Source organism: Trifolium pratense, linkage group LG1, assembly GCF_020283565.1.
Source record: "Trifolium pratense cultivar HEN17-A07 linkage group LG1, ARS_RC_1.1, whole genome shotgun sequence".
Taxonomy (NCBI): domain Eukaryota; kingdom Viridiplantae; phylum Streptophyta; class Magnoliopsida; order Fabales; family Fabaceae; genus Trifolium; species Trifolium pratense.
Window position 1 is genome coordinate 3,453,235 of NC_060059.1, and position 24,172 is coordinate 3,477,406.

At 34.6% G+C, this 24,172-nt stretch overlaps 3 protein-coding genes across 6 annotated transcripts; 1 reads left to right on the top strand and 2 right to left on the bottom strand.

Moving 5' to 3' along the window:
* Window positions 1–1,176: 1,176 nt before the first annotated feature.
* LOC123902752 (cylicin-2-like) lies at window positions 1,177–5,643 on the bottom strand. Of its 4 annotated transcripts, none has more exons than XM_045952539.1 (6): window positions 5,428–5,640; window positions 5,242–5,305; window positions 4,561–5,148; window positions 2,127–2,170; window positions 1,579–1,685; window positions 1,177–1,444 (listed from the first exon to the last, which is right to left on the bottom strand). In XM_045952539.1, exons 2-6 carry the CDS (start codon window positions 5,275–5,277, stop codon window positions 1,389–1,391), a joined length of 831 nt encoding a protein of 276 aa, XP_045808495.1. In that variant the 5' UTR covers window positions 5,278–5,305; window positions 5,428–5,640; the 3' UTR covers window positions 1,177–1,388. The 4 variants fall into 4 exon arrangements, 2 of the variants coding, with proteins under 2 accessions (XP_045808495.1, XP_045808496.1); XM_045952540.1 differs by having other exon boundaries at window positions 1,579–1,680; window positions 5,428–5,638; XR_006807719.1 differs by lacking the exon at window positions 1,177–1,444 and adding an exon at window positions 2,467–2,870 and having other exon boundaries at window positions 1,585–1,680; window positions 5,428–5,643.
* Window positions 5,644–12,329: 6,686 nt separating this feature from the next.
* Window positions 12,330–19,937, bottom strand: LOC123902750 (CWF19-like protein 2). Its single transcript, XM_045952536.1, has 10 exons — window positions 19,741–19,937; window positions 19,555–19,618; window positions 18,874–19,461; window positions 17,177–17,380; window positions 16,607–16,774; window positions 16,092–16,463; window positions 15,871–15,950; window positions 15,231–15,594; window positions 14,785–14,997; window positions 12,330–12,967 (listed from the first exon to the last, which is right to left on the bottom strand). Exons 2-10 carry the CDS (start codon window positions 19,588–19,590, stop codon window positions 12,632–12,634), a joined length of 2,361 nt encoding a protein of 786 aa, XP_045808492.1. The 5' UTR covers window positions 19,591–19,618; window positions 19,741–19,937; the 3' UTR covers window positions 12,330–12,631.
* A 1,352-nt stretch (window positions 19,938–21,289) lies between these two features.
* On the top strand, window positions 21,290–24,094 carry LOC123902758 (heavy metal-associated isoprenylated plant protein 37). The gene is made up of 3 exons (XM_045952542.1): window positions 21,290–22,049; window positions 22,247–22,322; window positions 22,762–24,094. The coding sequence occupies exons 1-3, from the start codon at window positions 22,011–22,013 to the stop codon at window positions 23,832–23,834; spliced, it is 1,188 nt and encodes a 395-aa protein (XP_045808498.1). The 5' UTR covers window positions 21,290–22,010; the 3' UTR covers window positions 23,835–24,094.
* Window positions 24,095–24,172: the final 78 nt, after the last annotated feature.

A 24,172-nucleotide genomic window follows, 5' to 3' on the forward strand; every position in this document is an offset into this window, starting at 1 on the left:
ATCTTTGATGTATATAGAGAAATAAACAAATAAAATAGGCTCAGCTACTTAAATGATCATCCACAAAACATGAATCAATCTTTTATATATAGAGAAAGTAAACAAATAAATTAGACTTACATTATAAGGAACATACTCCATCTGATACGTATGAATCATGTCAAGAACATTAATACCAATCGTAGCCAATATATGCTTATGCGGAGGATCATGGAGAGGGTACCTACATCAGTGCCCCATCTTGTTGTAAGGCTTATAATCAAAAGCTTGGGATTAACATATGTAAAACTAAGCCAAGCTCCAAACCAGATATCGTAAAAGTCTCTAAAAACCAACCATCCTGTTCAAAGTACATTTCATTACACTTTTTCAAAACATGAACTTCGAATTCATTACGAACATGTTTTCCTAATCTCCGTGGATACCAAAAAGACAAAAACTATCTTAACTTGACATAAAGGAAAACTGTTAAGCTGTTTGGATGCAATAAGATAAATGCCATCTATCAGGAAAATATTATCTATACTAATAATAAAGGGAAAACTTTTTTTTTGTAGCCTTTTTTTCAAAAATCCCAAAATACCCTTAACATTTTTTTTAAAATTCAAACTTTTCTTTGATAACTTTTAAAAATCAACTTTGTCAAAAAAAAAAAAAAAAAAAAGTTTAAAAATCAACTATACACTACCATTTTCTCTTCATTTGTTCCAATATTCTTTTATAATAAATCTTCGTTTACAATTTATATACGTTAGCAACATATAAAATACGGATCACACAAACGGGCACGGAACGTGCCCGTTTGGCCACTAGTACAGAATAAACAAAAACACTAGTATCTATGCATAGGAACATGTTGACAAATGCTTCTATAAATTTGGTCAAGTAGTATGATCATAAACAGAGGAAGCCATAAGTGATTAAAATTAATGATTCATTTTGTTTCAATCTCAAATTAAAAACATGGAAATATATAAATCATGGTAAAGATGGAGCAATAGAGTAGGAATCAATAACAAAACCTAATTGCAAACATGTTATTTTTATGAAAAGGACATGTATCTAATATTTGCCACATATTCTGTAGATTTAAAGTTGGAACAATAAAATAGCAAGGAACAATAAAATCTAATATTCCAAATATGTTATTTTTTTGAAATAGAAAATCTCAGGGCATGATGATTGTTTCCATTGCAATATAAAAGCATCAAAGATAGGACAATAAAATAGCATGCAATGCTGGAAAAATCAGTCCAAACCATGATTTTTTTGTACCAAACATGAATCTAACATTTGCCACTAAATTGCCTAAACACAAAACAGAAACCAATCTTTTAATTTTGTTGTACTACTAACCCTAGAATTTCTCCTTCCTTCTTATGCGTTGGTTAATGGAGAGAGGAGTGATGGCACGTGCTGCGGCGAGCTCGGAAGCTTGACAGGACTGCAAATATTTTCAAGGAATATTAAATTTTCAATGAGATTTTCTATAATTGCACTTTCTTAAATTTACTAATATACTCAAATTCTAAAAAAGTAAGAGTAAGCTAACAATTCTTGAAATTTAATTTTTCTAACCTCTAGATCTAATGATCTGATCCTTTCTCCAGTGATTCCAACGAATCCATTGCTTGATCAACACGATGCCGGAAATTCTTTGTCGGAGATAGAACGGGAGGACTGTTCTGGTAAAAATGGTGTGTGAGTTTCCAATAGAGAAAATGGTGTAACCCAAAACAAAAATAAAAAAATGAATGAAAATAAAACAATGCAAGATTCATCAATTAAGTCAATAAATTGAAAGCAAAAAAACTGAAGAACAGGAGGAGAGTAGAAAAATAAAATAGCAGGAAGGTAGCAGAACCAAAACAGAGAGAGGAGAGATTGCCATTAAGCCACAAAAACACATCAATATTTCCACATTCAAACATCAACCTTCTTCATCACACAAATTAATCAAAACAACACATTCCCAAACAAAACCGCCATTTTCAATCACTAAAACAAACACCCAAACAGAACAAAATAAGAAAGAAAAAGAAAAAAAGAGGCCAGAATAAAACAAACAAATAAAAAAAAAAATTGATAGGGGAGGAAGAGAAAATGAATTGAGAGAAAAAAGCTACCTGTGTCCATGTTTTTCAGTTTTGGAAGTGGAAACTTCAACTACCTGTGTCCAACACAAACAAACCCCACAAAACATAAATCATCAATTGTTTTGGACAAAATAACACAAAATTCATATGGGGTTTGATTAATCATAAACCAATTGATAAAAATTCAATTTTATCATTGGAATGATTTCTGCAAAAATTAAAATAAAATAAAAAAACGAAAAACAGTTTGAAAGAGAGATGAGATTATTCTAGTCATCTGAGTTTATTATCCAATTTCATGGAGGATTTCAAACTTTCAAAATTTGAAGAATTGAAATTTGGGGGTTAGGGTTGATGATTTTGGGCTCACCTGAGAGGAAGAAGAACGTGGTTATGATGGGAGGCGGCGTAACCAGAAGTGAAGAGGAAGTTAGATTGATTTTTAGGTGGTGGTGGAGATTGTTTTGGTGAAGGACGAGATGGTGAGAGTAGAGAGAGAGAGATTGAGAGTGGTTGAGGGCAAAAAGAGATGAAAGTGATAAAAGATTAAGGGGGCAAAAAGATATGGCCAAATTTGTTTGCTTGATTCACCTGGTTTACTTGCTGCCATTTTGTTTTGTAATTGGTGGAGCTCTCTAATGAAATACGGAAAATTGCTTTTTCAGCCCTCCTATAATACTCTCAGGCCCCCATCTTGACCAGTTTACCCTTTAAACCATTTCGGTAATGGCAATTCGAAACAACATTATCTTCTAAACACACAAACTTCGGTAACTGCAATACGAAACCATTTTGGTAACTGCAATACGAATAGACAATAGAGTAATGATTTCAAAACACACAAGAACAAGGCAAAACTAACTTCGATTATTTCGAAATCTTCGATTTAATGTTATGTGGCATGCATCACGTTCTATCAATAATAGAAGGAGAGGAATAGGCCTACGTAGAAGGATTAACACGACATCATTATTTTTTTAATCACCGAAACAAGTCGCGCGCATTGGTGATTCAATATGCACAACAGAAGCCGCATTGCAGAGAAAGAATTAGCACACGCAGAAACAGATATTGCACAGAAGTGATAGAACCGAATCGAAGCGTTTTCGGTAGACCGAAACCGAATCGAAGCAATTTCGGTAGATATAAACCGATTCGAAACGTTTTCGGTAGATAGAAACCGAATCAAAGCGTTTTCGGTAGATAGAAACCGAATCTAAGCCTTTTCGGTAGATAAAAACCAGAGTTAAGGAAGATGAACAACAACGACAACTGCAACAGGGTGAAGAGCAACAACCAATAGAGGATGAAAGGAATTGATTTTGTTTGCAAGGTTTCAGAGAGATTCGTAGCTTCAGGAATCAAAATGCGTGCAACTCTGTTTTGTTTCAGGAAGCAAAAATGAAAGGGATCTGTTTCAGGAAGCAAAATGAGATGTTTCAGGAAGCAAAATGAAAATGAAAGGGAAAAGGTGGAGAAAATGGAAATGGAAGCAACAAGCTATTTCTTGAAAGTGAATGAAAAGGAAAAGTGTGATAGGAAGATGAAAGCCATTAACTAGTTAGCAGGAAGATGCTATTTCGGTTCCTACAATACGAATCAAAATTGAATTCGGGTTGTAAAATCCAAACTGAACTGAGACATAAATTTAAGGGCATTTTGAGATTTTTGAGGGGTTTCGAAGTAAATAGGAGGGCCTAAAAAGCAATTTTCCTCTCTAATTGGTGCAAGCATAGGTCCAGTAGAATTGATGCAGATCAAATAATTGAAACCATGTGCAAGTCACTTGAAAAGAAAGTAGTATCAGACCAAATAATTTTCAACCATGTGCAAGTCACTTGAATGAATGTAAACCTAGAATGAATGTAAACCTAAAGGTGTCAATATTTTATTGGCTAATACACAAAGATGTAAAGTAATCATTGGACAATGGATTAGGGTTACAAATGATCCATGAATTAGGGTTTGCAAAACAACATATCCTTTAGTATATAAAGATAAAGATAAAGATTATATTAGACGCAGCCATGTATATATTTGGACGGCTACTTTTTTTTTTTTTTGCTAATGTTCTGGGCCAAAGCCCAAATTACATCTCTCTCTCTATATATATAGAAAAATTTTATTTTATTTTTCTCCAAATTCTCCAAAACCCTCAAACTCGAAATCAATCCACATCACTTGTTTTCCTCGTATTTGTGGTCAAAATCGCTCAAGGAGTTAAGGTCGAATGCAACTATCAAGATGTTAGTTCAAATTTTCTCGACTTCCAATAGCTTTCTTTCCTTGAAATTTTTTACTTTCCCTTCTTATCTATCTTTTTTCATACAGTATGTTGTAAGAAATAGCATGAAAACGACACATGCATAGATTGGTAAAATAAAGAGAGAATGCATACAAAAACTTAAAGAAAAACAGATATTTGAACATCTGAGGGGAAACGGAATTTAAGACTAATGAATACCTCCTCAACTGGAACTTCCTCTGGCAATATCTCCTTTGTTTCTGAAACTGTAGGCCTCTTACTTTCAGACCGAAGCATCCAATCCAATCCCATTTCTTTTCTTGCAATATCCTTCTCACTTGTAGAATTGGCTGCCATGTCAGTAGCTTCACCTTTGATCTTATTCTCTCTACTCCCATCTTTTGTACGTGACTTTCGATGCTTCCCTTGGCGACCCAAAGAACCATCACTACCATCTGAAGAAGATGAACCTTCCTCCGATGTATATTCCTTTTTACCACTCCTTGACCTCGTCTTTCGTTTTGACCTTTCACCGGAATAATCCGACGAACCATCACCCTTTTTCTTCTTCCCTTTCCTTCTCCCTTTCTTATCATCCCGGTCACTTTCACTTTCAGTTGTATAAGACGAAGAACTTTCATCGGACGAATACCATTTCTTCTTTCTAGATCCTTTTTTTATCTTATCAAGCTCATCCTCATCAGAAGATATATTCCTAGAGCTCTTCCCTTTCCTTTTATCCTTTTTCCTTCTACTATCTGATTTTTTTCTATCTTTGGAAACAGAATCCAAGTTATCATCTTGCACCTAGCACAATGCAGTAATGTGTGTGTGTAAATAACAAAATCAAACCTAAAAATAGGAGTGAGTAACAACAGTGACACTGTGAAATATACAAACCTGGTCACGAGGAATGAATTTCACACCAGAAAGCATTTTCTAGATTACAAGACCTAACCAATACCTGCATAAAGATATATCATAACAATTGAAGTGTGTGTTTCGTTCTGGGATGACAAAAAATTGATTTTTAATTAATCGATTATGTAAAATTGATTATGGCTAAAATTGATTTTGAATGAATACCTTGGGTGGTGTACCGTCTCCGGTGGTGGGATACGCAGTCGGCACTGGCGCCTTCACCGGCGGTTTGCGGAGGTGCGGTAAGCAGAGAGGGGTCTTCGCCGTCGGTCGAAGTGAAGGAGAAGAACGATTAAGAAAGACCAATTTTTTTTTTATTCTACTTAATTTATTTTTTTGCCCGCGTGAGATTTGGACTTGGAAGATTGTGGGCTTATTTCTTTTGAAAATTGCTCTTCTAGCCTCCCGCATTGCTGTCAGGCCCACAAAAAATCAAATTTTGCTGTCAGGCCCACAAAAAATCAAATTGCTCTTCTACCTGTGTCCAACACAAACAAACCCCACAAAACATAAATCATCAATTGTTTTGGACAAAATAACACAAAATTCATATGGGGTTTGATTAATCATAAACCAATTGATAAAAATTCAATTTTATCATTGGAATGATTTCTGCAAAAATTAAAATAAAATAAAAAAACGAAAAACAGTTTGAAAGAGAGATGAGATTATTCTAGTCATCTGAGTTTATTATCCAATTTCATGGAGGATTTCAAACTTTCAAAATTTGAAGAATTGAAATTTGGGGGTTAGGGTTGATGATTTTGGGCTCACCTGAGAGGAAGAAGAACGTGGTTATGATGGGAGGCGGCGTAACCAGAAGTGAAGAGGAAGTTAGATTGATTTTTAGGTGGTGGTGGAGATTGTTTTGGTGAAGGACGAGATGGTGAGAGTAGAGAGAGAGAGATTGAGAGTGGTTGAGGGCAAAAAGAGATGAAAGTGATAAAAGATTAAGGGGGCAAAAAGATATGGCCAAATTTGTTTGCTTGATTCACCTGGTTTACTTGCTGCCATTTTGTTTTGTAATTGGTGGAGCTCTCTAATGAAATACGGAAAATTGCTTTTTCAGCCCTCCTATAATACTCTCAGGCCCCCATCTTGACCAGTTTACCCTTTAAACCATTTCGGTAATGGCAATTCGAAACAACATTATCTTCTAAACACACAAACTTCGGTAACTGCAATACGAAACCATTTTGGTAACTGCAATACGAATAGACAATAGAGTAATGATTTCAAAACACACAAGAACAAGGCAAAACTAACTTCGATTATTTCGAAATCTTCGATTTAATGTTATGTGGCATGCATCACGTTCTATCAATAATAGAAGGAGAGGAATAGGCCTACGTAGAAGGATTAACACGACATCATTATTTTTTTAATCACCGAAACAAGTCGCGCGCATTGGTGATTCAATATGCACAACAGAAGCCGCATTGCAGAGAAAGAATTAGCACACGCAGAAACAGATATTGCACAGAAGTGATAGAACCGAATCGAAGCGTTTTCGGTAGACCGAAACCGAATCGAAGCAATTTCGGTAGATATAAACCGATTCGAAACGTTTTCGGTAGATAGAAACCGAATCAAAGCGTTTTCGGTAGATAGAAACCGAATCTAAGCCTTTTCGGTAGATAAAAACCAGAGTTAAGGAAGATGAACAACAACGACAACTGCAACAGGGTGAAGAGCAACAACCAATAGAGGATGAAAGGAATTGATTTTGTTTGCAAGGTTTCAGAGAGATTCGTAGCTTCAGGAATCAAAATGCGTGCAACTCTGTTTTGTTTCAGGAAGCAAAAATGAAAGGGATCTGTTTCAGGAAGCAAAATGAGATGTTTCAGGAAGCAAAATGAAAATGAAAGGGAAAAGGTGGAGAAAATGGAAATGGAAGCAACAAGCTATTTCTTGAAAGTGAATGAAAAGGAAAAGTGTGATAGGAAGATGAAAGCCATTAACTAGTTAGCAGGAAGATGCTATTTCGGTTCCTACAATACGAATCAAAATTGAATTCGGGTTGTAAAATCCAAACTGAACTGAGACATAAATTTAAGGGCATTTTGAGATTTTTGAGGGGTTTCGAAGTAAATAGGAGGGCCTAAAAAGCAATTTTCCTCTCTAATTGGTGCAAGCATAGGTCCAGTAGAATTGATGCAGATCAAATAATTGAAACCATGTGCAAGTCACTTGAAAAGAAAGTAGTATCAGACCAAATAATTTTCAACCATGTGCAAGTCACTTGAATGAATGTAAACCTAGAATGAATGTAAACCTAAAGGTGTCAATATTTTATTGGCTAATACACAAAGATGTAAAGTAATCATTGGACAATGGATTAGGGTTACAAATGATCCATGAATTAGGGTTTGCAAAACAACATATCCTTTAGTATATAAAGATAAAGATAAAGATAAAGATTATATTAGACGCAGCCATGTATATATTTGGACGGCTACTTTTTTTTTTTTTTGCTAATGTTCTGGGCCAAAGCCCAAATTACATCTCTCTCTCTATATATATAGAAAAATTTTATTTTATTTTTCTCCAAATTCTCCAAAACCCTCAAACTCGAAATCAATCCACATCACTTGTTTTCCTCGTATTTGTGGTCAAAATCGCTCAAGGAGTTAAGGTCGAATGCAACTATCAAGATGTTAGTTCAAATTTTCTCGACTTCCAATAGCATCTGACAAGTGATGTGGAATTAATCAAAGATGTTAGTTCTTATAGTGAAAAGATATTATGACCTGGACAATTATCAATATCATCTAAATGAAAATATAGTTAAAATAATAATATATTAATCAACTATATTTGCTAGAAGAACGTCTCTTTCGGCCCTCCCTATAGATTATGCCTCTCCCTTGGCACTTGAAAGAAGGGAATCCAGTGTGAATGCTAGCTCCGCTCCCTTGAATTGCCTTAGGTCTGAGCTTGACTATGGAGAGTTTTTATTTTGTAAGGTGCTGAGGATATTGTTGGGAATTGCCTTGTAAATGAAGAAAAAAATCTGGTAAAATGCTTCAGTGGAGACCCTCATGGATCTATGAGTGTCTGCTTTCACCCTCATGGATCTATGAGCGCGAGTCTATATATATGGAATGTGTTTTCTGACATCAAAAGACGGGATTTTAGGGTTTCAAAGGCCAACAACAAGGCTAGGGTTAAAAGAGATCATTTTGGGAAGACTCTAGGGTTGGGGAATCATTCTATCATCGTGGGAAACACTTTCATATTGAATTTCTTGGTCACGGGAAGAAATTCGGGCTTAGGGTAGAATTAGGATCAAGGCTAATTCTTGTAACTCTATTGTGAGATTTCATTGTAATCAAGAACATCATTTGATAGTGGATCGGAGAGTTGCTCTCTCCCCCAGAGTAGGTCACATTGATTGAACTAGGTAAACAATTTGATTGTGTTCTTTTCTTTTCTCGCCGTTTATCTTTTGATTGTTATTATTATTGTCGTTCACTTAATTTGATTGCTTACTTGTAATTGCTCCACACATCAAGATTATTGGTGTGATTTAATCGAATTCACAACAGATATCCTTGACTATATTTACTATCCTTATAGTAAAGGTTCGATATTTCACTAAAAAGATAGATAAGGAGGGTGAATTTGGTTCCGACTCCTGGAGGTGAAGATCCAGCACTTCGAGATATTGTTGAGCATCACCCGTCCTTTCTCACAAAGCAACATGTCCTGTTTCTCCAGAACCAGAGGGCCTTTTCATCCGCAGAATCTGAATCATTTGTCGAAGATCAAGATAGAGATGAAGCGAAGCCGCTAACTGAACCGAAAAGAGGTAGTTGAATCTCGATCGAACAAGGCTCGAAGGAAGCTATTAGATACGAATAAGTGTTGGAACACGAGGGAATAAAGCAAAGGTGTAAGAAGCCTCTTACCTCCGCTTTACTAATAAGTAGTATTGGCGGGTGTACCAGATCGATCAGAAAAGTGGCAGAGTCTTGAGGCACAGATCCAATGTCAAGTTCAATTACACCACCAGTCTGGTGGACGGAATTATCGAATGCTCCAACCGTCATCGTCTTTCTCTTCACACGGGGGAAAAATTAGTTTTTACCTCCACTTAAAATAATACGGTAGTTGTAGTGCTTTTACGGCGGAGCTTTGGGGTGTTTTGGAAGGATTGAATCTCGCTTGGAGAATGGGATATAGATATGTGGAGCTTGATGTTGATTCTACATCCGTGGTTAAAGTTATTAATGATGGCACAACCACTAGTGCTATGGGAGTATCATTGGTTAAGAGCATTGGAAGACTATTGGAGCTTGATTGTGATGTTAAAATAAAACACTCTTATAGAGAGACTAATATGTGTGCGGATGCAATGGCAAATTTAGGATGCTCTTTAAGCAATGAGATTATTTTCTTTGAAGAATGTCCAAGTCACATGAGGAACTTACTTGCTGCTGATTGTAGGAATTTCTCGTCCCCTAGATTAATTGTGGTGTAATTTTTTTTTTTTGGGCTTAGGCCCTCTTCCATATAAAAAAAAAAAAATATAATACGGTATTCTCACCACAAATTCAGACAATTTTTCTCATGAATTTTGTCAACAACCATAGTATGTTTTTGATAGTTTTTTAAAATGAAACAAAATTGCAACACTTCTTAGAAAATGAAATATGTTGGGAGTGTTGAGCACTCTGAGTTAGTGTGAATATATATATATTTTCTATGTACAATGATATGATTTTTGATTTTTTTATTTATTTTTAATGACAATAATAATAAAAATTGTTCAATATTGGTTAATGTATTTTTGTATAGATGTGTTGTTATACATGATCTTGACCTCACTACACTTAAAAGTTCTAAAGAAAATGATCATCAACTTACTAGTCAAAGTTTTTGGATTCATCCATACTTTTACATAAATGCATTTACATATAAATAAATTATTTTACATTCAACTTACTTTTAACTATAATCAATTTTTTCATAAATGAAATAAAGTACTAACAGTGGTCTCAAGTTGACAAGGAAGTGTGATTTGATGTTCCTTTGGCAGCGTACCATTGGTGTTGGAGGCCATTGATTTGCACAGCGATTAAGAGTTTTCTTGAATCCTAATTCTGAAACTACAGAGGAAGGAAAGCCAAGTTTGTGTTTTTGAGGAAACTGGATTGTTTGTTTTTTTTGGACTAATTTTTTTTTTTTTAAGAAGTTAAATTAATCCACCCAAATTATCACCCAGATAGAATCGAACCTCAGACCTCAGGAGAAATATGTCCCAAACCAATACCAATGCACTAACCCAAGTGGTCAAGAAAAACAGGTCTCAAACCAATACCAATGCACCAATCCAAGTGGATTTTTGGACTAAATTTATTGTTTTGTGGTGTTATATAGATAGATTAGGATTCCGCTGTGACTTGTGAGTAAGAAAGAAAAAAATTAGGATTTGATTATTTTATTTTGATAATAGGATTTGACTATTTTATTTTAATTTTAATAATAGGATTTGATTATTTTATTTTATCAATAAAAAAAGGAAGAAGGTTAGGATCCGATTCACCAAAATAAATAAATTAGGATTCTATCAAAAAAACTTTTTTTGGATTTAACCTATTTCAAATAGAACAAATTAATTATAATTTATTTAAAAATATACACGAAATTTATACCAAAAAAATAAATATACACGGGACAAAAGTTTTACTAAAACAAATTTATTGATCTAATTATTAAAATAAATAAATTTTTTTATTTAATAACTTTTACAAGAAAGAAAATAATAATTTCACTCCTTCAAAAAAATAATAATTTCACTTAGGGTCCGATTGGTTCGAGGTAGATAGAGGGGAGGAGAGGTGAGAGGTATATTCTTTTTTCAAAAAAAAAATATTTTTTATTCTTGAAAAAAAAAATTAAAAAAAAAAACAAAAAATCTCAATTATTAGAGAGATTTGATTGGTTAAAAAAATGCTTTTTTTTTTAAATGATTTAATAAAAAAAGATATTTTTTTTGTCAAGATTACCCTCCTCTCCTTTCCCCTCCCCCCCTTCATCTAACTCGAACCAATCGGGCCCTTATATTTTAACAATATTTGAATTATTTTATTCTAAATAAATTTTTTAACTTAATATAATTATAAACTTAAATATCAATAAAAGTCAATGGATTCACACAGGTCTCTAAACCAGTTTTAAGTAAAAATCATGAGCAAATAGACAAGTTAAAACATTGAGCAATGCTATGGTCACTCGTTTTAACACACGCATTCAAACACACCCTCTAATACTATGCCACGTCACTCTTTTAATTAAAGAGAGTAACCGGCAACCTGAATAAACTGGTTCAACAATTGAAACGCCAAAATCTCTCTCTGAAACGATGGTACTGTCGTGCAGGTAATTAAATCATCATCTCCCCAAACCATCTCATCGTTCATCAATAATCCTTGTACTCATTAAATGGCTTACCTTTGGAATCTGATTTTTCATGTAGTGAGATGATAGTTGGAAAACATTATGCAAAAGATGGCGACGAAGGTGATGGGTTGTCGGACCAAACAAAACACAATCCACAAACTTACAGAGGAGGAATCAGATCTCGTCTCCAATTGTTAAATGGGTGTTCATTGGGGAAATCCAAAGGCTTGAGAGAAGTGACTATTTTTAGAGAGAGAAAAATTTCTTCTCACAATCCACAAACTATGGTAGATGTAGTTGTTGTAAAATAAAAGTGTCAAAATAAGAGGGAGGGAAAGAGACAAGCAGTAGCTAGAAGCCGGCGGAGGATATTGATGGGTTTGATGTTATGCAGGTAGATTGAATGGGTAGTATAGAACTGAATAACAAAAAAAAAAAAAAATTGGATTTACTCATTGAACCGGTTAATAGGTTGGTCATTAGAAAAAAGGGGTAACGTGGCGTTATACTTGAGCGTGTGTTTGAAAGAGAGTGTCCAAACGAGTGACGCTAGCATTACTCTAAAACATTTATGTGAATCATGATCAAATAAATAACTCAAAATAGTATATGCAGTTTGATGAATATATATAAGTTTTTGTTGAATATATATATAAGTTGAATTGTGGAATAATTTTTTAATATTATTTCCAAATTTTGAGCACAAATAAATAGACTATGGGTCCATTTGTATAAACAGCTTATATGAAATGCTTATAGCATTAGAACTTTTTAATACGAGAGCTTACTGATTTTGGATATTTCCTCATTTTCATAAAGCCCGAGCATGAACAGGTTATATCACTACCTTACATTACATGTGGAGAAACTGCTATCTCTTGGCGATCAGTTACAATGATTTGTTTCTATTGGAAAAAGGATAATTCGTAAGATGTCAATGTAGCCAAATCTGTATAATGTGTTGTTATGTTTCATGTAGCTGCTTTGTCCAGTCAAAATGTCCCCAATCTTTGGAGAAACTGGAAACAGCTTGCTTTTGCACCTCCACTGCCTCGTACCTTTGACGTCTATACATGTCTTCCTCAGCCAAATGCAGCATGCCTCTAATGACATTCAAGCCAAGATTACTCTTAAACTGCTTTTCATCATCGATAACATGGACAAAACCTTTGTTTAGACCAAATTCTACATGAAAATATGGGAAGTCCTTGGGAATGGAGTTGCGCAACCCTTTTTCACTTGTATCAATGAGTCTTTTAGCATTGTGCTGGCTCCACTCATCTTCTGCTTCATCAATTGCCTGTGATTGAAGTCAATTTAGACTCAGGCAGTGAGTTTATGATTCGAAACACAACAGAAACAAAACAGAAATGGAATAATGGATCGAATGAAAAGTGCGGTCAACAACAAATCATGAGTTACAACCTTTTTTTTTCACCAAAAGTGCCTGAATAACAATGATCTCAAGTGAAAACTAGGTAAATGGATCATAAAATAGAAACGTCTTTTTAACAACCCTGTTCAGATTCTGTAGGTTTGCTTTTAAATTTTAATATGGCGCACTCAATAACATATAAAGTTTTACACCCAAAAATAAAAATGAAATCATTTAAACTGGTAGAAACTAATGCAGTTTTATAAACAAATGGTTAATTGTTCACTAAATGCAACTAATTTAACCGTAACTAATCAAACTGAACCAGTTTAAAAGCTCGGGAAAGTAAAAAAAACTCAACATGGGTAGCATGTCAAACTAGCAATTTGCCACATGAATTATGAATTCCTAGCAAGTACTATCACCATCATCCCTGTCCTCGACTTATCTTCTAGTTTATTTTTTTTGGGTGGCGGGTGGGATGGATGTGTCAGGTTTAAGGTTCAACTGTCCATATCTAAACATGACAGCTGCAGTTTTAGGTTCCATCAAATCTCAAATAAGACGACCTCTTGCAATGAGTCAGGAGTACTGTACTCCATGGAAACAAAAAATGAAGCAGCAGCAGCAGCAGTTTGGACTGTATAGTTAATTACAGAGCAATGAAACAGGTAAGCTTCACCTTTTCAGTGTCAAATTTATGACTCACCGTCTCAAAGTTAGCTCATTTGAATATCCCTATGAATGAGAATTAATGTCATCTTTCTCTAAATATGATGATACATGACTGGGTAGTTTAAAACCAAAGAACCCCCCCAAAAAATGACGACACATAAGGAAACAAATGTAAATAATAATTTACATGAGTGCATGGTCCAAGTTTCTATTTGCAGTTTGCACTATATATTTGATAGTTCATCAATGAAGGGCATCCCATGAAGCAGACTAGATAGTTTTAACCATAGTAAAACCATTTTTACAAGGGAAATGTTAAACAGTGCCCCAGGGGCAATGGTTAAGGAAATAAAAATGGTAGTATAATTTTGAAAAATGGTAGTGCATTCAATGCCTTGAACTTTTAAAAAAGAATCTTTTCTACTTAAAACTTTTGCTTTTATTTCCATTTTGGTTTCTTTAATCATTTCCCCGGGGGCACTCTTTAGCATGACCCTTTTTACAAGTTACTTTAAAAAAAACTGGTAATTATAACATGTCAAGTGTAACTTCTGATATACTAGTAGCAGCTAGGATAAAACAAATAAAAAAATGGACCTTATAATAGAAGCATTATAGGAACTAGAATAGAAAAGAAAGTGAGAGTGAGAGCATTGAGGAAGATGTTAGCTAACTTATGAGACTATCACTACAGAGTAGAGAGACTTCAGATTGCTTTTAATCTGTTATTATTCACAAGGATCACTATTTCCAAGCCTAAACATTACTGTATGTGTGTTTCTAAAGATAAGACTTCTTGCAAAGTTTGGTGCCTTAAACCATCTTTCCATAAGTATTTGATATTACCATGTAGAATGGTATGATACTCCAGCAATGGCTCAAGAAACTAAGAAAGGAACATTAATAATGTTTTCATGCTGGCTTTTAGAACACAACGTAGTGATGCCGCTATGTGCAGCCTAATAGATGAATAGCTCATTTCAAGAATGCATAAATGAAAAGCACTGATTCTGGAAAAGAGAGACAGAGATGAGCAATACAGAATATAACAATGTTTGACATCTGACCTTTTTAAAGTATAAAGGAGCCTCTTTAGCAATATCTTTGGGTAAGGGAATGCACTCAATCATACAATGGCGCCGTTGCTGAGCCAATCCCATCACAGTTTCAAGAAACACCGCTTCCTTATCTTGCTTTGCAAACATCATAATAAGACATTTTTTGAAATTTCTAATTTCTACCCACACATTATCCTCCACGGTTCTCGTAGCTGATTCATGCTGTCATATTAAGAATAAGACAAACAAGATAAGGTTACTTCCAAACATGCAATAATATTACAAGTCACCATGTAATTTAGCCGATTTCAATAAGGCATCAAATTCATTTAAGTCCTCGTTACTATTACCTACTTAAATTGCAGGGATTGTGTTCAATAAAAACAAGCTCATGATTTTTTTCAAGTGACTTCAACTCTTACAGAAACACTAATAGTAGTAGAAATTAAACTCACGTGAATGGGTAGAATACAGCAATGACCGGGTACCAAGGGCTGCCGCTGTGGCAACATAAGATATGTGAAATTTGCAATAGACACCACAAGATGCATAGGCCGATTTGGATTCTCTAGACAAAAGAGGCAACGTTCTTTCTGGGTCAAGAATCGATTTGCATTTGTCTTTTTTTGGATATTCTTAGGGTCTTCACCCCCTTGTTTCTTTCTACTCTTTCTGCTTGGACCATCTTCAAAGTCATATTCATCGTCTGCCCGAGTAGAAACTTTAAACTGCTTGTTCTGCATTATATTGCGAGCAAGATGCATATCAGCATCATCCTCTCCTTTCTTCTGCTCAGCAGATATCCTCTGCATAGCATACCTTGAATAAAGTAAAATGTCACCGTTGAAATGATAAGAAAGGTGAAATTTTATGCATAAAGTTTTAGAAATCAATACTATTGATGCAACACACCAAACATGTTTATGAACAAAGAAATATAAACAAAAAGACAAAGACAATAAGTGACACTATTTTTTTTTGCAATACAAGAAATCCATCTTATCCACAATGTGTTCGCATCCGAAATACATGAAACAGATGTGTATGGGATTAAGGAGAACAAAAAACAGACAGAATTCCAAGATAGAAAAATACCTTTTAGAACTTTCCTCCGTTTTTGATCTAATTGCATGATCTTGATTTCCTTGTATTGTGTTTAAAACCTTTGCTTCTTCCTGCCCACCAGAACAATAATGGAAAGCGCGCAACTTAATCAAAACAATCATTAAACTAGAAGGATATGTTTTTTAGACAGTATACTAAGAGACAAACAGAGCCTGGAGAAGAATGCATACTCTCCCATCCTATGGCCTTACCATTAGTTTATCAGCTTCTTCATTCTTTCCTTTCAAACGAAGTTGCATAGCCTTAGCTGCCAACTGGTTTGCACTCATCTTATTCTGTACAACTGTATTTGTTTCGCCTGGTGTGTTTACATCTGAAAAAACCTTTTCCGCTTCAAAACTTTCCAAAACAGAACCATCAGAGTTACCACTCTCCCTACTGACTAACTCACGCATAAAGCTTCCGTCGTTAGCAAATTTATTTAAGCTAGATGCTGCTGCAGCGATGATCTCAGCACCCTCAGCTCCAACAAACTGGTTTTTGCGCTTTCTCCAAGACAATGAATCTTGCACTTTAGGTGCTTTCATTTCATGGTGCCGATGAGAAGCATTTCTTATGTAGTCCTGCAAGAGTTTCATTAGCAAACTTCAGTGAAGTAAAATGGAATATGCTTCATAAATGAGATTAACATCCATAATAATTTATTGAAAATATAATCCATCTATAAAACAAGATACAATTGTTTTCTATCTGTTCTCAAAGTTACCCTTTTAGAATCCCTTTGGATAGGCTTATCATAATCTGGTGAATTTTCTTCAGTTACCCCTCTCTGTCTACTTTTTATAGCACGTAGATGAGCCCGAGCTGGGGCAGCTGCTTTTGATGCAACAGATGCAGTCAACTCACCAAGAGAACCCCACCTTTCTCCCACAACCTGTATATACCATATAGTGAATATGTTAAGAACCATCAAACCTTAATTAAAGAATAGACTGGTAAATAGAAAGAACGAGAATGAATCTGTTATTGGGGAGCGAAATATCATGAACAGGAGGAGACAAATCTCCTTACAAAGGTTTCGCCATTCTACAACATAGCAAATGCTCAGTTCTCAAATGCTAACGATTCATAATAGCCGTCCCTCTACCCTTAAACATTCCCCAAACATAACTACGCTAATCTTACTTACAAAAAAAATAATTTGTTTCACTTCCTTCTATTCTTTCAAGCAAATATCTATTGTCCCAACAGAATAATAAGAATTTTTTACAGGATGGACAGAAAATCTATTACAAAAATAGAAATAAAGAATATATGAAAAGCAAGGGCATAAAACCTCTTGAAAGCTTCGTCCTTCCCGAGCTGCTTGCTCTTGTGCGCGCTTTAAAGCTTTAAGTCTCCAACTTGCTCCTCCATCCCCAACAACGGAAGACGATAGAAGTTGGCTTGCACCAACCTTAACTTCGTCAATTTCTTCGGGGTAACCACTTCCATCGTCCTTTAGATAAGGATTCAATTCCCTAGGATTTGCCTTCTTTGACTGAAAGAGTGAAAAATTATTTAGTCTTTTTAACATGTTATATTGGCCATGAGATTAAAAGATCAAAACAAGCTGGAAAAAAACGAATGCGTTTAAGATAGACCCTAAATGAACATACACTTCACCTGTTCGAGCATCAACATGGAATGTGGTTTACACATTAGTCACTCAAACAACAACATGCAAAGATGCATGAGCATGATAAATATTAATGATATTCCTCGCATAAATATTAGACAAATGAACATAAACTGCTCTCATGCAAAAGATGGACAAAGACTCAAATCAATCTTCAGAAGGCTAATGCTCACCAAGGCCAACTATTTGAACCCGATACCTTTTTCTGTTTTTGGATAAGCATATTTGAAATTTTTCCATTTACTAGTTATTATTTCTTATTTGTTTATCGTTCAAAAAACATTACGGTGAGTGATGATAATACAACGGAAGGGAGTTACAAGTTTGACCGATCGAATTAACCTCTTGAAGATATTAGATATAGAAGGGGAAACTATATACAATATATATTATCTGCATCAGGTCTAACCCACCCATACACCCCACCATGGCAAAAGCTTTACAGCACCAGGTGACAATACAACAACAACCAAAGCCTTTTCTAAATAGGTGGCATTGGCTGCATGAATCAAACAACATCATAATTTCCGGTCCTGAATCAAGTTCCAAATTAATCTAAATCTCACTTAATGATTTGGCCAATTGTTATTAAAAGTCTTGCTTTCCTCTAACTAGTTGGACTATTCTCTCATATGGACTATCCTCCTAATATTGCTTCTCCATGTCTTTCCGAACACATGTCCAAATCATCTATGATGGAAAATTACTAACTTTGCTACAATAAGGGGCTTCGCAAACTTCATATGTGATGCTTTTATTCACAATCTACATCGTCTTGTATAACAACACATTCATTGGAACATTCTAACATTTGCAATGACCTTACTTTCTTGTCGACTCTTTAATGCCTAACATTAAGCTCTGTATAGTGTTACAGGTATTATACTGCAATACAATTTTCCTTTAATATTGAGTGGTATTTTCGATCACAAATCACACCTAAAGTACTACTTTAGTTCATCCACGCTACTTGGATCATATGGTTTACATCTTTTATCCCACGGTTATTTTGTATGATGTATCTACATAACTTAAATTCCAATACTTATTCCATGGTATACTCTACAATTTTCACGTCAAAGCTAATATTTGTGTACCTTGCATTCCATATACTCTAATTTAATGATGATGAGCGAACCATACGAGTAAAAGAAACAAGTTTCTTTGCTTTCTTTCCTTGAAATTTTTTACTTTCCCTTCTTATCTATCTTTTTTCATACAGTATGTTGTAAGAAATAGCATGAAAACGACACATGCATAGATTGGTAAAATAAAGAGAGAATGCATACAAAAACTTAAAGAAAAACAGATATTTGAACATCTGAGGGGAAACGGAATTTAAGACTAATGAATACCTCCTCAACTGGAACTTCCTCTGGCAATATCTCCTTTGTTTCTGAAACTGTAGGCCTCTTACTTTCAGACCGAAGCATCCAATCCAATCCCATTTCTTTTCTTGCAATATCCTTCTCACTTGTAGAATTGGCTGCCATGTCAGTAGCTTCACCTTTGATCTTATTCTCTCTACTCCCATCTTTTGTACGTGACTTTCGATGCTTCCCTTGGCGACCCAAAGAACCATCACTACCATCTGAAGAAGATGAACCTTCCTCCGATGTATATTCCTTTTTACCACTCCTTGACCTCGTCTTTCGTTTTGACCTTTCACCGGAATAATCCGACGAACCATCACCCTTTTTCTTCTTCCCTTTCCTTCTCCCTTTCTTATCATCCCGGTCACTTTCACTTTCAGTTGTATAAGACGAAGAACTTTCATCGGACGAATACCATTTCTTCTTTCTAGATCCTTTTTTTATCTTATCAAGCTCATCCTCATCAGAAGATATATTCCTAGAGCTCTTCCCTTTCCTTTTATCCTTTTTCCTTCTACTATCTGATTTTTTTCTATCTTTGGAAACAGAATCCAAGTTATCATCTTGCACCTAGCACAATGCAGTAATGTGTGTGTGTAAATAACAAAATCAAACCTAAAAATAGGAGTGAGTAACAACAGTGACACTGTGAAATATACAAACCTGGTCACGAGGAATGAATTTCACACCAGAAAGCATTTTCTAGATTACAAGACCTAACCAATACCTGCATAAAGATATATCATAACAATTGAAGTGTGTGTTTCGTTCTGGGATGACAAAAAATTGATTTTTAATTAATCGATTATGTAAAATTGATTATGGCTAAAATTGATTTTGAATGAATACCTTGGGTGGTGTACCGTCTCCGGTGGTGGGATACGCAGTCGGCACTGGCGCCTTCACCGGCGGTTTGCGGAGGTGCGGTAAGCAGAGAGGGGTCTTCGCCGTCGGTCGAAGTGAAGGAGAAGAACGATTAAGAAAGACCAATTTTTTTTTTATTCTACTTAATTTATTTTTTTGCCCGCGTGAGATTTGGACTTGGAAGATTGTGGGCTTATTTCTTTTGAAAATTGCTCTTCTAGCCTCCCGCATTGCTGTCAGGCCCACAAAAAATCAAATTTTGCCCTCAAAACCTTTCGGAAGATAACTCCTAAACTCGATTAATTTCGGATCCTATGGTTCGAATGGTATCAATGTAGTGAAAAACAAGTAAAGTAGTGTGCAGTTATGTTTTGAGTTTGAAATGCTTTGAAAGATAACTGTCAAAATCGCTGAGTTTGGGACAGTATCTTCCAAAATGCACTTGTATAGGCTAGGACCAGAAAAACGGTGTTCAATTATATTTTTTTACATTTAAAATCAGAGTTAGACTAGATATGTTTATTCTCCCTTATTTAAGTCTCCTTAATAGTATGATTTAAGGCCCCTTAACTTGCTTTGGAAATTTGGGGGGCTAAGGGGCTTAAAGCATATTGAGAGGCTTAAAGATAATTTTTCAAATGTTTTGAGGCACGATATGTTGAGAATAGGTCCATTATACAATATGATATAACTTCTTTTTGTTTTCTTTGTACATCAAAATGCTAGCACATCAACTATGAATAAAATTATAGAAAACTTGACTGCTAGGCTGTTTCGAAAATTGTGCATTTTATTTTTTTAGAAGTTAAACATTGTGTTATTCAAGACATATTCTAATTGCTACATTTTAGCATGACCATTTTTTAATAGCACGCGAACCATTATTAAAGATTTTCCTATCTAGTATATTTTATATTTAACCGTTAAAAAATGTTATTTAAACACATTTATTTGATAAGTACTGTACTCATATGAGAAAGGTAGTTACCGGGGAGAAGTGGAAAGAGGGTAGATGTCAATTTTGTGTCTCAAATTTGATGTTTAAATAACAAACCTCTCAACTCTTTTATGGATTTTGATCATCTTCAATTTTCTCTCATATTTTCTCTCATTTTTCTTAATTTAAGAGTTGGTTTTCTCTTTTTATTCTTTGTAATTTACCAACCCTTGGATAAAAAAAAAGGAGAGAAAACCTGAGATAAAATTGGAGAGGATTCAAACCCCTATTTTACGTGTACATTTTATCATTTTCATATTTTTTTAGGATATATCGAGTTTGATTCTTAATAAGAACAATTTTATTTGCCAAATTTTACTTATCTCAATTAAACTCTAAATTCAGATCTTATTTTCTCGAAAACCAAGAGTTAATTGCCGATGCCTAATCTACCCCTTCTTAATTTATTTGTGGGTATTTGCCACCAATTAATAATAACATACTCCTACTCATAAGTAGATTTGCATTTAATACCAATACCATTAACTAATCTATAATTAATTTTTGTTTTACATGCATCTGATTTATTATCTTTCCGGGTAAATACTCCAAATTATGAAACCATATTTTAGAAAGAAAAAAATACTCTCCTAGTTTGAAATATCAAGAGGGTAGTAGTAGTACGTTGAGATGTGACAAAGTGTACACAGAGTATGCATTCAGCATGTCAAGTCGCTGTTGTTCTTTTATTGTTTTTTTCATTTCATCTCATCTCACTCACTCACTCAGTATACTTATTTATTTAACGTTAAATCACATCACTTCAGATTTCAGACCCTGCCTGCATTTATCTCTCTCTCTCCTCTCTCTCTCTCTCTTTACTTTCTCTTTAACCTTTTCATTTTTCAAAATTCTCCTTCTAACTTTTCCATCACTCTCTCTCTCTCTCTCTCTACCTTCATTTTTTATTGGTTCTTTCATTCAACCTTTTCACTTCCCTTTTGCATTCTTATTTCTTACTCTTCTTCCACACCATTTTAATATTTATTTCTATTCTGTAAAACCCATGTGCCTTTGTTTTGTTTTCTTTTGAGAACTTGTTGAGAGTTGTGAAGAAGAAGAAGAAAGAGTAGTAGCTAACTAGAATCTATCTATCTATACTATACTACTAGTAGTATACTATAACTTGTAGAAACTCACATGCAACCCTTTTTAGTTTTACCATTTGCTTAACCTTATTCTTTTGGTTACAAACAGAAAGAAAAAAAGAGAGAGTGAAAAGAGGTAACTTTGTTTCATTCCAAACAGCATTGAAGAAATGACTAAAGAAGAAGACTTTAAGCTCCTTAAAATCCAGGTACCTCTTTCTCATCCCCTTATTATTAACTTATTCATAAAAAAAACATGCTTTCTGTTCTTTCTTTTAACACCCCCTTTTCTCCCTTTTAGTTTTAGTTTCATATAAAAACATCAAAGTTGGTTTTTTGGTCTTTTCCTTTAGAATCTTTATGTTTTTGTTTTTTTGTTGTTTGCTTTGTTTTTTCATTTTTACAGACTTGTGTTCTCAAAGTGAACATTCACTGTGATGGTTGTAAGCAGAAAGTGAAGAAACTCCTTCAGAGAATTGAAGGTCCTCTATTTTCTATCTTGTTTTAACTTTTACTCGCTTTACTCATTCTTATCCTAAATATAGCACATTTTTTATTATAATTTCAGAATCTATAATCAAACTCAGTGTACTAACATTGTTTATTTTACTCACAATAAAGGGGTTCCTTTTATAAGTTATGTGAGTTAAAGGGAATCATAAAAATGGAATCTTTACCTTTTTTGTCTATCATGAATTAATTTGAGTAGAGAGTACAAATTGCTACTTTTAAATCTTCAATTTTAAATCTTCAATGAAAAGTTCAGCATGTAAAAAATTTGGTATTTAGAACTTCTTGTTTTTCTCTTAAAGTTGTCATAGTTTGAACAAATTCATAAAAATGTCACATTATTTTGTTGCCTAGAAGATTTTGGGATTATGTTTTGTTTTATGATATTTTTGGCCTATTTTTGTTCTATAGGTGTTTACCAAGTTCAAATAGATGCAGAACAACAGAAGGTAACAGTTTCAGGTTGTGTGGATGCTGCAACTTTGATCAAGAAACTAGTAAGATCTGGCAAATATGCTGAGTTATGGTCTCAGAAAACTAATAATAATCAGAATCAAAAGCAGAAGAACAACAACATTGTCAAAGATGACAAGAACAAAGGACAAAAACAAGTTGTCAAAGCACTTGAGGCCTTCAAAAACCAGCAGAAATTTCCTGCTTTTAGTTCCGAAGAGGACGGTGAATACTATGGTGGATACGGTGACGACGACGAAGAGGATGATCAAGAGACACGGTATGTCATGGAGGCAGCCAATCAACTTCAAATGATGAGGCAGCGTGTAGCCGATGCAAACAATGCGAAGAAAGCTATTGGAGCTAAGATGAACAATGCTGGCAATGTGAATGGAAATAGTGGTAAGAAAGGAAACTCAAATCAGAACATGGGAGGAATGAAGGAAAGTGCTAATGGTATTGATCAGAAAACAATTGCAGCTATGAAGTTGAACAATGGTCATTTAGTTGGTAATGAAAGTCTCAATCTTGGAGAATCCAAAAGGGCTAGTGAGATTGGTGCTATGATGAATTTAGCTGGTTTTAATGGTAATAACAATGGTGTTGGTAATGCTACTACTATTCTAGGTGGAAATTCCAATGGTTTAGGAGGTTTTCCTGTTCAAACCAATAATACTAATATGATTCAAGGTTCTTCTGCAGCTGCTATTCCAAATGGCGGTTTTGTTACCGGTCAATATCCAGCATCTATGATGATGAACATGAATGGTTTCAATAACCATCCATCTTCATTGATGAACATGAACATGCAGCAGGCAAGGCATGTTATGCAGCAGCAACAGCCTCAGATGATGTATCACAGGTCACCTTATGTTCCTCCTAACACTGGCTATTACTACAATTACAATAACTACATTCCTCCAGTTGCAAATTACTCATCCTATGCAAATCCTAGTTACCCAACGGAGGATAACTCTGCAGCACACATGTTCAGTGATGACAATACTACTAGCAGCTGTTCAATAATGTAATGATAGTGACTGTAGAGTTAAAAAAGTGAGAGGAAAAAAAGTGCAAAAGGGATTGTGTTTGACCTTAAAGTCCTATTTTCTTAGTCAGTATAGTAGTTTGACTGTAATTTGGTGGGGCAGATTTGTGTTAGGATGGATGTGGATGTGTTTGTTTGTGAATGTGAATCATCATATCATTAGTGTGTACTGTGTAGTAGTTGAGATGATGTTGGCTTTTTTATGTTATTTTCAAAAAATGTCTCTGGTTGTGTTTTGTTTTATGACTTCTGTTTCTTATATTGTTATCCTAATTTAGCAATTAGCAATTACTAGCAATTAGCAATGTTTTAAAATTTGAA